This window comes from Ananas comosus, linkage group 11 (assembly GCF_001540865.1).
Source record: "Ananas comosus cultivar F153 linkage group 11, ASM154086v1, whole genome shotgun sequence".
Lineage (NCBI taxonomy): Eukaryota > Viridiplantae > Streptophyta > Magnoliopsida > Poales > Bromeliaceae > Ananas > Ananas comosus.
In genome coordinates this window covers 9,775,916-9,791,361 of record NC_033631.1, presented here as the reverse complement: position 1 = coordinate 9,791,361, position 15,446 = coordinate 9,775,916, and the positions used below count along the sequence as shown (strand labels likewise).

Here is a 15,446-nt window from a genome sequence, read left to right as displayed (position 1 = left end):
CTTAAAAAACCCTTCATAGTTTCACATTTTTTTATTTTAGTATCACGTGGTTTAAAGTTTATTAAGTTAGTACCCTGTGGTTTCTCACTTTATCACTTTAGTACCCTGTGGTTTAAAGTGTATCAAGTTAGTACCCTATGGTTTCTCACTTTATCACTTTAGTACCCTGTGGTTTAAAGTGTATCAAGTTAATACCTTATGGTTTTTCACTTTATCACTTTAGTACCCTGTGGTTTCACACTTTATAACTTTAGTACTCTGTGATTTAAAAAGCCACAGGATACTAACTTAATATAAAATTAAAACCACAGCGTACTAAAGTGATAAAGTGCAAAACCACAGGGTACTAATTTGATACACTTTAAACCACAGGGTACTAAAGTGATAAAGTGATAAACCACTGGGTACTAACTTGATACATTTTAAACCACAGGGTACTAAAGTGAAAAAAATTGAAACCACAAAGAGAGTTTTCAAAGTTTTCCCTAAAAATAAATTTAATAAAATATATTATTTATATTACTATATAGATCTTGAGATGATTCAACGATTAAATAATTATAAACATAAATACTTTTGTACTTTTAGGTTCCGTTTGGTTGTGAGATAAAAAAAGAATAATCCCTTTTATCCCACTATTCTTGCTAAAGACCAAACCAAGTTGGCATTAAAATTTATCCCTGTATTAATAGGTTATTGTTGGGAATCCGGTACTCGCCCCGGTACCGGATCTCGTGAATACGCAACCCGCTCCGATACCGACTGCTGTGAATCCGGTACCGATGGTTGGGATTCCGCAACGGAAACGTCAAATCGGGTTTTAACCATAAACCCGTCTCCTCAGCAAAAGCTGATACAATCATAAAAGAGAGAAATACCAAAACAGAAAATATGCGGGTAAAATAAGATTCATTAAATAAGAGAAGATTACACCTGACTCCTCTTCTGCACAGAGTAGCTACAATCCGAGCCCTCTTTCTTGAATCTCTTCTACCCTTCTCTCGTCTTCTATAAATCCACAAAGAAGACAATCATCCACGCGCATCCGTGCACTAGGTGCACTCAACACATTGGATTTTTCTCTCTCTCTCTTTTTCTCTCTCTCGGGTACGGCACCACACAAGCTCCTGCCGTACACCCTCACAGCTCCCCAAATTAATTTACCCAATGCATTATTTATAATGCTCCAACTAGAATGTACCCAATTCTAGTATATTTAGGATTTCTACTCCAATTAATATCTAAATCTATCTTAATTAATCTCTAATAGATTTAAATATTAATCCTAATCTAGTTAGGTTTATCCTCTAATTAATATTTAAATCTTAATTTATCTCAAACAGATTTAAATATTAATTCTTATCCAAATAGGATTTAACTACAAATCTAACCAAATCTTAACAATCTCCACCTTGATTGGATTTGTAGCCTTCAACCGCTACGTCAAGCTCACCAAGCTCACCATGCAAGCTCCACCTTGAGCTTGCCTCTTCCGCTCGATGTCGCCGCGTCCATCGCTTCGTCTCGAGCGACTGCACCTCTGCGAACTTTTGGAACCCAAACAGTTTTCGCTCCCGTTCTGATTGTGCTTCCGTTCAGAACGTATAAGTTTCTGCGTTTATCACTACAACAAAAACGATCTATAGCGACACTTTTAAATGTCGGTACAAGTCAAAAAAAAATGTTGCTAGCTAAATTACCGACACTTCTAAAAAGTGTTGCTTTATGTGGGGTCGCTAGGTATTAGTGACAGTTAAAGAGTGTTGCTATAACCTAAAAAGAGAACTGCTAATTTACCAATACTTATTTAAGCATTTAGCAACCGCTGGAACTCTACCTTGTTGACTGCGGTGGCGGAGGGGGACGAGAGAAAGGGATCTTCGTCTATGATTTCAGTCGATTGAGTGAGGGGAAAAGGAAAAATGGCAATCGATTTATCTTTTTTTTTTCTTTTCTGTTTGTAATCGGGCCGAATGGGCTGGGTGGGGTGGTTGAGTAGAATAACCTTTTATTTTTGGTTGGATTGGACTTTATATTTAGATATTAGTAGATTTTTTTTTTTTTTAAGTTTTGGCATAAATGAAAAACTTACACAAAAGTGTCCCAAACATGTGTCCCTATAACCTAATTTTGTTGTAGTGTGTTCATCTCGCACACGACCCGATTTCGCTTTCGGACCCTCATAGCTCCACTTGAAGCCGAAAAATCGCAACCCTTCGAGTCCAACATGCCTAAACGAGATCAAATTGTGCTTTAAACATCGATCGCTCTGAACGATCGGTAACATCGTGCTCTGACATCGATCTTCTACAAGGATCGGAAATCCAGTGCTTTGACATCGATCTCTCCCAAAGATCGGTAACCTTCAGCACTGAACCAATTGTTGGGAATCCGGTACTCGCCCCGGTACTGGATCTTGTGAATCCGCAAGGCACTCCGATACTGACTGCTATTGATCCAGTATCGATTGTTGGGATTTCGCAACGGAAGCATTGAATCGGATTTTTATCATAAACCCGTCTCTTTAGAAAAAGCTGATACAATTACAAAAAAGAGAAAAACCAAAACAGAAAATATGTGGGTAAAATAAGATTTATTAAATAAGAGAAGATTACACTTGACTCCTCTTCTACATAAAGTAGCTACAACCCGAACCCTCTTTTTTGAATCTCTCATATCCTTCTCTCGTCTTCTATAAACCCACAAAGAAGACAACTCTCTCTTTTTCTCTCTCACATGCAGCCGTACACTAAGTGCATGCAACCGGCCAACTCTCTCTCTCTGGCACAATCCACCAAAGAACTTCAACTTTTTGGCCGTACTCCATCTCCAAAAGCATCCCACATGGTGCTTATATAATGCTTACAATAAAATGTAACCAAATCCTAATATATTTAGGATTCCTGCTCCAAATAGGATTCAACTACAAATCTAACGAAATTTTAACAGATGCAGCAAGAATCATAAATTTCTGCTACATGAGATTCTATGGTGAATCAAATATAAAAATTTTAAATTCCTATCCCTCATTCGTGAAAATTTCAAGAATACTACAAACTAAACAGGCCTTTACACTCTCTTAGTTTATCTTAAATACTAGAATGTTTAAAGAATTAAAATTATAGTTATTCTAAATTTTTTGTTTGATGCCACAAAATTTAGATTGATTTAAAAAGATTTGAAGGATTTCTTGTTATAGAAATGGTTATCATTCAATTCTCATAATCTTAAGTGAAATTTTGTGAAGATTAGTTTATTATTAATAATATTTCATTAGAAGTCTTAAAATTTTTTTCTTTAAATTAGTTATACTTTTCTTTTTAACAATAAAATGAAGGATAGAATGAGAATATCAACGGCATTGAAATAATTTCTTATTATCTACCAAAAAAAAATAGAATAAAATTCAATTAAACTATGATTTATTTTCAATAAAAATTTTATTTATTAAATACATCGACAAAATATTTTTTAGGCCAATTTGCATAAAAAATTCACAAGTTTTGAGCTTTTGCAAAATTGGGCCACATTTTTCGATTTTGCTGATCTAGTCCAAATTTTTAGTAAACTGACTAAAATACCCTTATACTTTTTTCTCTCTCCTTTTTTTTTCCTCTCGTTCTTTTTTTTTTTCTCGCCGAAGAAGACGACGGAGGCGAAGGCGGAAACGGCCCCTATGGTCTATGCACCTCACGCCCTCACCCTCACTCTCGCCGTCGCACCCCTCGCCCTACTCGCCTCCGACCCCGCCGAGATTTTTTTTTTTTCTCTCCGACCCTCCTCTACCGCCTCCGTGACCCTCCGCGAAAAAAACGAGAACGGTAATGCGTCCTCTTCCTCTGCCTTCGCCCTCCACCTCCACTATAGCGGATTTTTTACCCGCCAAACAAATTCGCCGTCCCCACTGCTGCTGCCGGCGAAGAATAGGAAGTGTTTCTCGGGGCCGAGAAGCTCGTCGACGAGAGAGGGGGCACGCGGCCCACCCACCTACCCCAGAGGGCGACGGTGAGCGCGGCCTCGACGGTGTCGGAGGCGAGGAGGGAGAAGAATGCACGAGATATCTCTGGATTAGCACTTTTGTTTGTTTAAAATAAAAAAAATAACTAAAAGACAAAAAATTAGAGAATAATAAAGCAAACTAGAGAGAAAGAAAGAAGATGATGAATTTGCACTATTAAAATTAAATTGCACTGTTTCAAAAAAATATTGCACTATTATGGACGTAAATTGCACTCTTTTAAATATAAACTGCACCCTTTAAGATGAAAGTTATACTTTTTAAATAAAAATTACACTCTTTGAGTGATATTTATACTGTTTCTCCTCATGTTGCACTCTTTGAGAGGAGATATTTACACTATTTCTTCTCCCGTTGCACTATTTCTTCTTTTGTTGTATTATTTCTTTTGTTAAAGGGTGCAGTTTACAAATCAATACATTAAAGGAGAAATAGTGCAATAAAAGAAGAAATGGTGCAACAAGAAAAGAAATAGTGTAAATATCTCATCTTAAAGAGTGCAACAAGAGAAAAAACAGTATAAATATCTCTCTAAGAGTGCAACTTTCGTTTAAAGAGTGCAACTTTTATTTTAAAGGATGTAGTTTATATTTAAAAGAGTGCAATTTACGTCCATAACAGTGCAACATTTTTTTAAAGCAGTGCAATTTAATCTTGACAGTGCAAATTCATATTCTTCTTTCTTTTTCTCTGATTTTTTTTATTATTCTCTAGTTTTGGGCCTTTTAATTAATTTTTTTTTGTTTTAAATGAATAAAAGTGCTAATTCAGAGATACTTCTATGCATTTCTCGTCTTTCTTGCCTCCGACAGCGTCGAGGCTGCGCTTGTTGCCTCCCTCTCGGATAGGCAGGTGNTCAAGTCTAACGGAGCCGATCGTTGATTCGAAAATTCAATCATCGAAAACGGCTCAGGAGCACAGAGGCCTCCGTGCTCCTGAGAGCACAGCAGCCTTGCTCTATATATATATATATATATAGAGAGAGAGAGAGAGAGAGAGAGAATAAATGGTAGATTTGTTTCTCAAATTATAAATTGGGTGATATTTTAGTTCTCAAATTTTAATTATTACAATATCTAACTTGAATTTCTAAAATTATTACAATCATATTTTATACTTCAATTTAATTGACTAAATAGTAGTGTATCAATAACGTAAAAGTAATATAGCAGTGTAGTGATTGATGATACGTTAATAATTAAAATTTCACATCAATTTTATATTAATGATAATTTATATTTAAGCAGCTAAATTAGGTTGTGGATCTTGATTACAATAATTTTAAAATTTTTTAGTAAAAATTATAATAAATTAAAGTTTGAAAATTAAAGTCCCACCCAAGGTGGATTTTTAATTTTAGTCCGTCTGCAGACGGAATGCACAATGAAACCAAAGAATATTCTACTCCTACCATATGTGGGAAAAAATGAAAAACTGAAGAAAAAGAAAAGTTGCAAACGGCGGAAAGCTTTCATGTCCCTTTAATCCTTTTCTTTTGGTCAGTACAAATTATCTTGAAAAAATAAGTCGCATTTAATTTTTTTTTTTCTAACTAAAAAAATTTTGGCAAAAAATAATTTAGCAGGTTAAGAAAACTTCAGTAAAAAGTTAGACAACTGTCATAATTTACCCAAAAATGCACGTTGATATAATTCTTTTTTAAAATAAAAATTATTTAACTATTAAAAATTAAAAACTTAAAAGTCCCTGGATTAAAAAAAAGTTCAAATTAAGGTGGCCTTCAGTTTGAGAGGTCCACGCGTTGCAAATGGAAAAATAAAGATGGCATGTCGAATAAAGAGGACTTATATATATTACCCATGTGTTCCGATAAAAATTGTATAAACATCGCCCACAAATTACTAGTTTTGAAACAATGTGTATGAATTAATGCTGTATAGCCCATCAGACGAGCAAGAATAAAAGAAAAAGTAAGAAAAAAAATCATACACTCCGAATTTTTAAATAGAAAGAGAACGGAACAGCGAAAGTGAAAGAACTTTATTCTTGCCGGTCCCATGGGCCACGCAGCGTCCATCCGCATCGCACCAAACTTACAGTTTGAAAATGATACTCATACAAGTTTTGCCCTATGTGGCCGGCCTTGTAGTATTCGTAACATCAATTCATTAAATTATCTCAGGATTATAGCTTTGGATTCTCCGCAAACCCTTATCCCTCCTCGAATAAAATAAATACAAAATGTAAGCCATTTGGGCAGCTTCACTTTCAACGTACGCCATTAGGAATACCATGTACTATATTTTGACTATCTTACAAACAAAAGAAAAAAATATATATTAAATCATATTTCAGGCCCAAAATTTATATAACTACACATTCCAAAAACTAGATTCAAAATCTTAAAGTTGATTACCAATTCAAGAGGATCTTGTGTTTTAAATTTAAAATCAAACTATATCAAGTTACTAAAACTAATATTTATTTATTTTTTATAAATAGAAGAACTAAAGTGCAATTGCAGCCTCTCTCCTAAGTGCCCATGTTGACACATACACATGCACGTATCAACATGCATGAGCAGAAAATATTAAAATAAAAAAGTTTAAATTTTAAAATAAATTGTACTTGGCTTGCTTGCTTTGTAATCTATAAATTTATATAAATCTATACGAAGGCACAATACTTTTTATCACGTGGCATGTTACATTTTATTCTCATAGTCCAACTTTAAATCAAACCATCTTCTCCTCTCCTCAACGCCCAACCCTTCACATCTCCACTCCTCTAATTACATATAAGATGTAACATTTAATTACACGTACCATATTAATATTCTATTAATGAGTAGGCTTTATAACTTTAATACACTCATCTTCTCCATTAATCTCCCACCCTCTCTTTTTTGTAACTCTTTTGCATGTACCATAAAAAAAACTTTTAATCAAACCACCTTCTCGTCTCCTCAACGCCTAACCCTTCACCTTCCCACTCCTCTAATTACATGCAAGGTGCAACATTTAATTACATACTCCAAATTAATATTCTATCAATGAGTTGATTCTAGCTATAATTTATTTTTTAACAGTCTAATTTAGTCATGCAAATTGGTTGTGCTTAATATTGTATAGCTTCCTATATATCAATAAACTGTAAATATAAATTTTATTAAAATTTTTAAATTTGCTTCTATTATCTATCCACTGAATCGGGCAAATTTTTACGCTAGTTAAAGAATAAAAGCAAAAAAAGTCACTAAAAATATATGCTCTGAAGAGGGCACGTGTCAAATCAGTCGGTATAAATTTTTTAAAATTTAATTTATTAACTTTTATATTTAATATATATATATATATAGAGAGAGAGTTGAGCTGGAATACTATCGGTAGTAAATGGGCTCCATTGCCACCCATTTGTTTTCGATGATGGAGCCTCCAAATCAACGATCAGTACCGTTGAAAATAATCTATACAACTTAAAGTATCTAGAAATCAAATCTCAAAAATTTTCGACATCATTGACCTAATGATCAAAGAGTTTCAAAATTTGTAATTTTAATGATCAATATGAGGCGTTTTTTCGTTTAACGGTGTAAAGCTATCCAAATCAATTAAATTTTGGTTAAAATTTTTTTAAAACTATTTAGAACAAGATCTATACTCTCGATCTTGATTACAAAATTTCTATCATCACTTTTTAAAGGATATTCATTTTCAGTCGTTCATTTTTACGCCCACATAATGAACAAGAGAATAATATCAAAAAAGCATGAAATTTGATTTCTAGATACTTCAACTGGTATAGATTATTTTCAACGATACCGATCATCGATTTTGAGGCTCCATCATCGAAAATAAATGGGTGGCAACAAAGCCCATTTGCTACCGATAGTATTCTAGCTCAACTCTCTCTCTCTCTCTCTCTATATATATATATATATTATAAGTTCTAAATTTTGCCTCCCACCCTCTTTCAAGGGTTTAAAAAATTTCTGTTAAACTTTTTAGTGTTAAAAAATTGATAAAACTAGTACGTATCATTGCTCTTAAAATATACTGGTGTAGAAACACGTGTAAATGCAATGACTAAAATTATAGTAAAAATCTACAAATTAAATAAACAAACAAAAATATAAAAAGCAGTAAATAATCATAATTGATTGGTCAATAATAAAAAATATATATTAAATATTTTTAGAATGAAAACACAATATATATAGCGGACAACAAAGAAAGAAAACGAAAAAAGTGAACTATTGTAGAATAAAAATAATTATTACATAGATATTCTGAGGAAGGATGGTGGGTCTGTTATATATAACATTATCAATAACCTAATTTAATGGAAAAAGAAAAGTTATTAATACTGATCGGTGGGTCTCACACTCTCACAACAGCTAAATTTTAAAATCATCCTATTACGTGGTTTAAATTAGAAAAATTAATAGTAGTTTATAGATAGATATATTAGAAATAAGCTCCTTGTATGTATATTTCCTTCTAGCATTAAGTTTTTTAATTTTTCACTCACTTATGTGCTAATATGAAAATCTTTGGTGAAAATAAAAAGAAAATGAGAATTCCAAGTCATTAACTTTTCATCAAATAAACAACAGTTGAAAAATAATTTTTACCCAAATTCTTATTCAACGGAAAGTCACTTTCAACCAAAAAATCACTACGAACAAAAAAAAAAAAACACGCCGTAAACTGCAGTATAGCCCAGAAAAGATGGTAAGAGTGCCACAAATACAGGTAAAAAAGCCAAAAATCGGCTATATAATCTTTTCGCTAGTGATGTTTCTAAAAGTAATACTGACGAATTAGAATCTTCACAACCTGTAACAATGAAAAGTAGCCAACTCTAAAAGCGTTATGGCCACCACAAGCAACACAGTATTTTCAATATGCATGCATCCATCTCACTGAAAAAGAATAAGATGAAATGTAGGGATGAAATGTAGGTTGCGCAACCAATGAACTGATGAACCAGGAAGAGCAAGTTTTGAGCGAAAGAAATAATTCTAGTTCGCGGAAAGGATGAAGCCCCTGATCACAGAGTCTCCTAGCTTAGACTATGTTACGAATTTTAGCTGCGGTTGCAGTGATACGGCACTAATGGAACCTTCGATTTAAGCGCCTTTGGTTCCTTTAGTTTTCTCCCTGAGAAACTTTCTTGCAACTGTGCTGGATAAGGACAGACGCTGGGCCCGACAATGGTCGGGCACAAATGCTGGGCCAGGAAAGTTTCTAAATGAAAGGCGCTAAACAGCCTTTAAGTAAAAAGACTCCATTGGCGTCATGTCACCGCAACCACAGCTGAAGTTCTAACATAGGCAACACCATGAAATAATGGACAACAGCGATTACCCGATCAAACATCTTACCGTTGGACTTAGCTGTACATTGTTGCATCATCAAAGAGCAGACATCATAAGTCAAAGAGAGAAAAAAAAAACAAAACAAAAAATCCACTCAGAAAATAGTTGCATCAATGACACCCTTGACTATATCAGTTATGGAAAACAAAATATTTATAGGTTTATGACGGCTGTATCGTTAAATGTCATTCCATTGTTGTTTCTTGCACTATCGTCTGCCATTTTCTTTGTTCTATCTTCTCTTTCAAATGGAATTGCTGATTGGTCGGAGGTGATCGGCAGCTGGTAACCTTCACTAGCAAGTGCAATACCTAACTTAATGTTGCAATCACCGAAGGTTGTTCCAATACCTCACATCCAAACAGGCACAGAGCCTTTCATGCAGCAAATATTTTGGAACCAACTACATGAAAGATGTCGGTAACAAACTAATATATACCTAAGCCTAATAACCTATTGTAGGATTTTAATTTTAAGTCATCAAGAATTAACTCATCCTACAAGGTCATCCTAAAAGAAAAGGCTGGGTGCAAATTATCTGTATATGGAACTATATTGCTGGCCAACAAGAAGAGAAAACATTCTCAAGCAAATTTACATATCTATTCCAAAAGTATGTACTTCTAATTAGAAAGCATATAAGAGACTCAGGTAAATAATTAAACATGAGTACCAGCACAAGGTTCAGTGAGCAACTTGTTAACCTTTTCCAGCATGCACTCCATCTCACCCAGTAGATTCATTTCTACTTCCGGCCTCAACCGCATTGTACGCCCGGACTCTTTCTCATGGGCAGTGGATCCATGCAACTTGGATATCATCTTCTCGAGGCTCCTCTTTATGTATGGAAGCGGGGTCTTCGCAGTAGGGGAATTCGGTACGGAACTCACATTCCTGTGCTCAGTTCCCTCTACCTTCTCCTTCTTCTGCCTTGGTCTACTCTCTTCTGGACCATTGGCATGTACTTGGACTGGAGTCACTACACTTTCGCCATTCGCTGCTTTCCGACTCTTTTTCTTATCAGCATTACTAGTTTCGGATTGATAAATGAGTTTGTGGCCTTTGAGAAATGGAGAATTATCATTGTCTACGCTCTTGCTTCTACTTGCCTTATTCTGAAGGATAGCTTTCTTAAGAGGATTGATGGAATCAAGCATCAAATCCATTAGGGGTTCACCTCCGGCATCACAACCTACAGCATCACTCTTTTTTGTTCGCCTCTTACGCCTAGGCTTAACTTCTTCGGGACCATTTACATGATTAAGATCTAACACCAAGCGGGTCTCAACAAAGGCCTCTTTATCCTTCCCAATGGTATTCATATCGCTGCTTTGCTCCAATGATGTATTTCCATTTGCTTCAGCCTTCTTCTTGATCCTTCTTCCTGAAGATTTACCTTTCCGAGACCCATCACCCATGTCTTTCTTAGCTGATTTCGTATCTATAATCTCCGCACCATCAAGGACGTGTTTGTAGCTCTCAAATTCTGAACCTTCGGTGTATGCATAGCTCCTAAATTTGTCGAAGAAGTACTTCACCGGTCTCACTGAATGGTTCCTTTTCAGATGAAGATGATCGCTTGCCGCAGCAAGAAACTCATATAATATCTTCTCAACAGAATCGTCGTCATCTACCGGTAAATGAGCAGTCTTACTGCCCTGCTTCAAAGAGCTTGATGGGGACACAGGAGGCGTAGCTTGAGGAGTTTCTATTTCATTCTCCAGCATTCCATCTTCGGCTGCAGTAGTATATAGAGGGCGCTTGCTGTGCCCGCCTAGAAAAGTGAAGGGAGGCAACAGGTATTTGCTCTTCTTACGCTCTCGTCTATCCGAGCTCATTTCCTCGGCAGACAAAAGACCACCATTCTCCACATTGGAACTCTTATCAGTCTCAGCCCTCTTTTTCCTCTTCCGAGATGAAGATAACGACCTATCCATCCTACTCAAGCTGATGTTCTCTTTCTCTTCTTGATCATCATGGATCTCTGCTTTAACACTGTCAGTTACTCCAATGAGCTCTGCAATGCTCCTCTCTTTCTTTCGGTTCGACTCCTTCGATATATCTGGTCCTTTCACCAACCTATGCTTGAGAACTTGGCAACCTTCTTCGACTTTGTTCTTATCCGCATCTCCGAACCCGTTGGGCTCACACTCGTCTACTTGGTCTGCATACACTTCCCCAAAGTGAACAGAGCAACAATTTGAACGCTTAATAGCTGCAGCCCAACTCAAGAACATGGTCACTTCAAGCATATTAGCTACCAAAACATCTCGAGCAGTTTCACGAAGGTGCTCGAGGAATTGCCGAGGTGAGCAATTAGTGATTGACAGTGCCCCGACTCCATTGCTAACTCCATATTTCTCATCAAAATGCCTCTTTTCCATCGAATCCTTAGCTGGGTCTTTTTCCACTACACAGTAACAAGCGAATTCCGAGTCCAAAAACTTCCTCACTTCATTTAAAGCATCTTTCACAGCACGGACAAAGCTACTGGAGCTACTATGCTTCACCATCTGATTAAATCCCTCTTTGAAGGGCCTGAGCTGCGATTGCTCACACCGCACGAAGCCGCCACCGCCGCCGCCGAAGAAAGCGACGAGAACACTCCGATCCTCCTCTTGGTGGTCCATTGAACCGTGTTGCTCTGAAGGATCGACGACCTTCCCCGGCCACCATTGATGCCCCTTGATCTTGCCCCAAACCAAATCCCCAGCACGAAATGGGTTCTCCTTGGAGCTCGAATCAGAGGAAACTAGGGTTTCCACCGATGGGCTCTCCACGGGCTCAGATGAAACCTTAGCATGGCCGCGGCCTCCGGTTCGCGAAGCCCTAGGTTCCGCCCTTCGCCGCCGCTGAGCCGGACAAGGATCTAGGGTTTCGGGCTCCGGTGGCTTCGGATTCGGAGCTGGAGCTCCATCGTCTTGGGCTTCTAGGGTTTCCATCTCCCTCCCTACGCTTTTAGTGGAGAGAAAACAACAACAAAAAAAAAATACAACGTACTTTGTAGTTTCAGTGCTAGGGCAAGGTAGAAGCAGAGTAAGTACAAAGTAGAAGACGAGGACCTACGAGTAAAAGCGAGCTAAGAAGAGGGACTAATTTGGTTAAAGACGTGAAGAAGAGAGGGAGCAAAGTAAAACACGACCTGGAGGCGAGGGGGTTCTCCGCAATTTTTCGTCTCCTCGTCCAGGCGATTTCGCAGCAGCGAGCGACCGAGAGAGACGATCGGAAGGGAAAGGAGACGAAGAACAATAAAATAATTAAAAAAAAATATCTACGAGGTAAAAGAATCATTTTCCAATGCACCAAACATGTGACTACCAAAAGTGACCCAAATGTAACACGTGGGTCCCACGTGAGGCACCTGAGCTCGGATAGCGCGGGTGTTTGTGTGAGGTCACATGTGGGTATCTTTAATCGGGTGCTTTTTGGGGAACGGCGAGTGCAACGTGTGTCTCGGACAAATAAATATGAGTGGTGGTGCCTCCACGTTAGCACCAAAAGGGACGGGTGGGCCCCGCAGGGACAACGAAGGGACACCGGATTGTATACAACCCGCTGTATACGAGTCAGTGCAACTTTGTACACGTGGCGGGTCATGATTGCTCAGTTTTTGCTGCATTCGTGTAAATTTTTTTTTAAAAAAAAAGAAAAATCTAATAAACTGTTGTCTCCTGAGTATAAAATATCAAACCAAAAAAGTGATGCATCTTTAAAATAAACATAAATTAATATAGTTACAAATTAAAAATGCTAATTAAAAAAAGATAGAGACCTATTATTACACAAATTTTACATCAATTTATCAGTATGTGATTTACACAATAATAATAATTCTCATTATATTACAATTTTTATCTCATAGATTTTACTTTTTATAACATGCTTCTAACATGAAATTTAATAGCTACCATATATAAATATAAAATTATATATATATATATATATATAGAGAGAGAGAGAGAGAGAGAGAGAGATGGGTTGGCTGGGAATACTTTCAAAACATTATGAGGGGTATGACTTTTGAATTTTAGTTACTTAGATGAGGATATGAGGTGGAAGTGATGAGTGGTAGGATTGAATATGTGTTTGTCCAAAAGGTATTAGTAATCTAAAGAGGTGATCCAAGGGCTAGAACTTAGAAGTACCAAGGGGTTGGTGCTTTTTTCTAGTAATTATATATTATATATATATATATATAGTTCGGCTACTATACTTTTTTGAGTATTGACCCCCTTGGCCCCTTATACTCATAAGTTTTCGGCCCTTAGATTTATTTCATTAATTATTTCCACCCGTTAGATCATACTATTCAACTAACTACCCACTCAACCCTAGGGGACCACTATCATTCTAAGTGGGAACCATCATCATCCTAGCCACACATCCCATCAATTAACGGTTAAAAATTTATGAGTACAGGAAGTCTATACTCATAAGAGTATAGTAGCCTCAGCCTATATATATATATATATAGAGAGAGAGAGAGAGAGAGAGAGAGAGAGAGTTGAGCTAGAATACTCTCAAAAGCACCAATGAGATGGTGCTTTTGAGTTTTTAACCATTGGATGGAGGAATGTAAGGTTGTGATGATGGTGGTAGGTAGTGGTAGGTGGTGGTAGGTGGAATAGTGTTTGATCCAATAGTTATTAGTAATCAAGGAGTAGATCCAAGAGCTAGAAACCTAAAAGCACCAATGGAGTGATACTTTTAAAAATATTCTAGCTCAATTATATATATATATATATATAGAATTAGACTGGAATACTATTAATAGTAAAATCCTCTTTTTGCTATCAAATTTTTAACCATTGGATGAAAAATTGTAGGGTTAGGATGATATTAATCAGTTAGAGTTGAGTGGTCCCCTAGAGTTGAGTGGTCTCCACCGGGTTATAGTATTTAATCCGATTGTTAGAAATGATGAAAAGAGTTGATCCAAAAGTTAAAAAACTGGTAGCAATAATAGAATTTTGCTACTAATAGTAGCCCAGTCCAACTCTATATATATATATATATATAAAATAGAAGTAAATGATTTGGAGCTAGCATTTTTAGGCGCAGTTATATCGAAACAGCTTTTCCAGCTGAGGCAGTGCCACGTATGCGATTCTGGAAATGTCTTTGCACGGAAATAACGTGCAGGGCTGCAGGACGGGGAAAAAAAAGAGTAGCCGTTTCGACGCCAACGGCGGTTACAGCGCAGACAGCAGGCTGGCACGCACGCAGGCGCTGCAGGCCGGCCTGCTGCTTTGTGTGAGCCGAGGGAGCGGGTAGCTTGATTTTTAATTTAAAAAAAAATTTAAAATAACTTTTTTACTGAAAAAAATAATTTTTGATTTTTAAATTTGTAAAAAATACTTTTTTTATTTTAATTTTATAAAAATTCTTATTTTTAAAGTTTTCATTCGAAAGATAAAATTTACGAAAGAGATTTTGCAGTGAAAAACCTTATCTTCGGAAAAATAGTTTTTATAATTTTCTGAAAAACCAAGCAACTCCTAGGTGATTATTGTGCATAATAACTTGCAAAATGGAGTTTTATGCGAAATATCGTGCAAAACTGAGCTTTGAGCCGTGTATTTTCCTTCCAAAATTTGAAAAATCTTTACTGTGACAATTATGCCGCATAGGATTTAAATGACTGAATATTTTATTTAATATATTTTTTTGATTTACTTAAGAAACTTATTAAATTTCTGAAATAAAATGATAAGTTATTTTTTTTGAATAAGGTAAATTAACTTGCAAGTAAAATTTGCTAACTTATTAAATTATAAAATAAGCAACAAAAATCAAACTATTTATTTATAATCACGCAAATAGAGCTACGAAATAGATCATCATATTGTATCATGTGATTGTGAAAGATCTAATCATAAATAATATAGTAATTAAAATAATATGTTAAAAAAATTTTGTTCTTCAATTTTCGTGCAATTTGGAGGACTTTAATCAAATATTATTACTCATGGTTGAGATAAATATTATAAAGAAGATTTTCTAACAAAAATTTTAGTTTGAACAACCAGACACGGTCCAAAATGTAAATGGGCCTCCAACTGTTTTATTGTACAATTTCATATTATA

The 15,446-nt window shown here is 36.0% G+C and overlaps 1 protein-coding gene across 1 annotated transcript; it reads right to left on the bottom strand.

Annotated features, from left to right (window-relative positions):
* LOC109717355 lies at positions 9,884 to 12,610 on the bottom strand. The gene is made up of 2 exons (XM_020243098.1): positions 12,502 to 12,610; positions 9,884 to 12,309 (listed from the first exon to the last, which is right to left on the bottom strand). Exon 2 carries the CDS (start codon positions 12,299 to 12,301, stop codon positions 10,019 to 10,021), a length of 2,283 nt encoding a protein of 760 aa, XP_020098687.1. The 5' UTR covers positions 12,302 to 12,309; positions 12,502 to 12,610; the 3' UTR covers positions 9,884 to 10,018.

Coding starts and splice junctions, on each gene's coding strand:
- LOC109717355 (XM_020243098.1), bottom strand. CDS start 12,301: ATGGAAACCCTAGAAGCCCAAGACGATGGAGCTCCAGCTCCGAATCCG.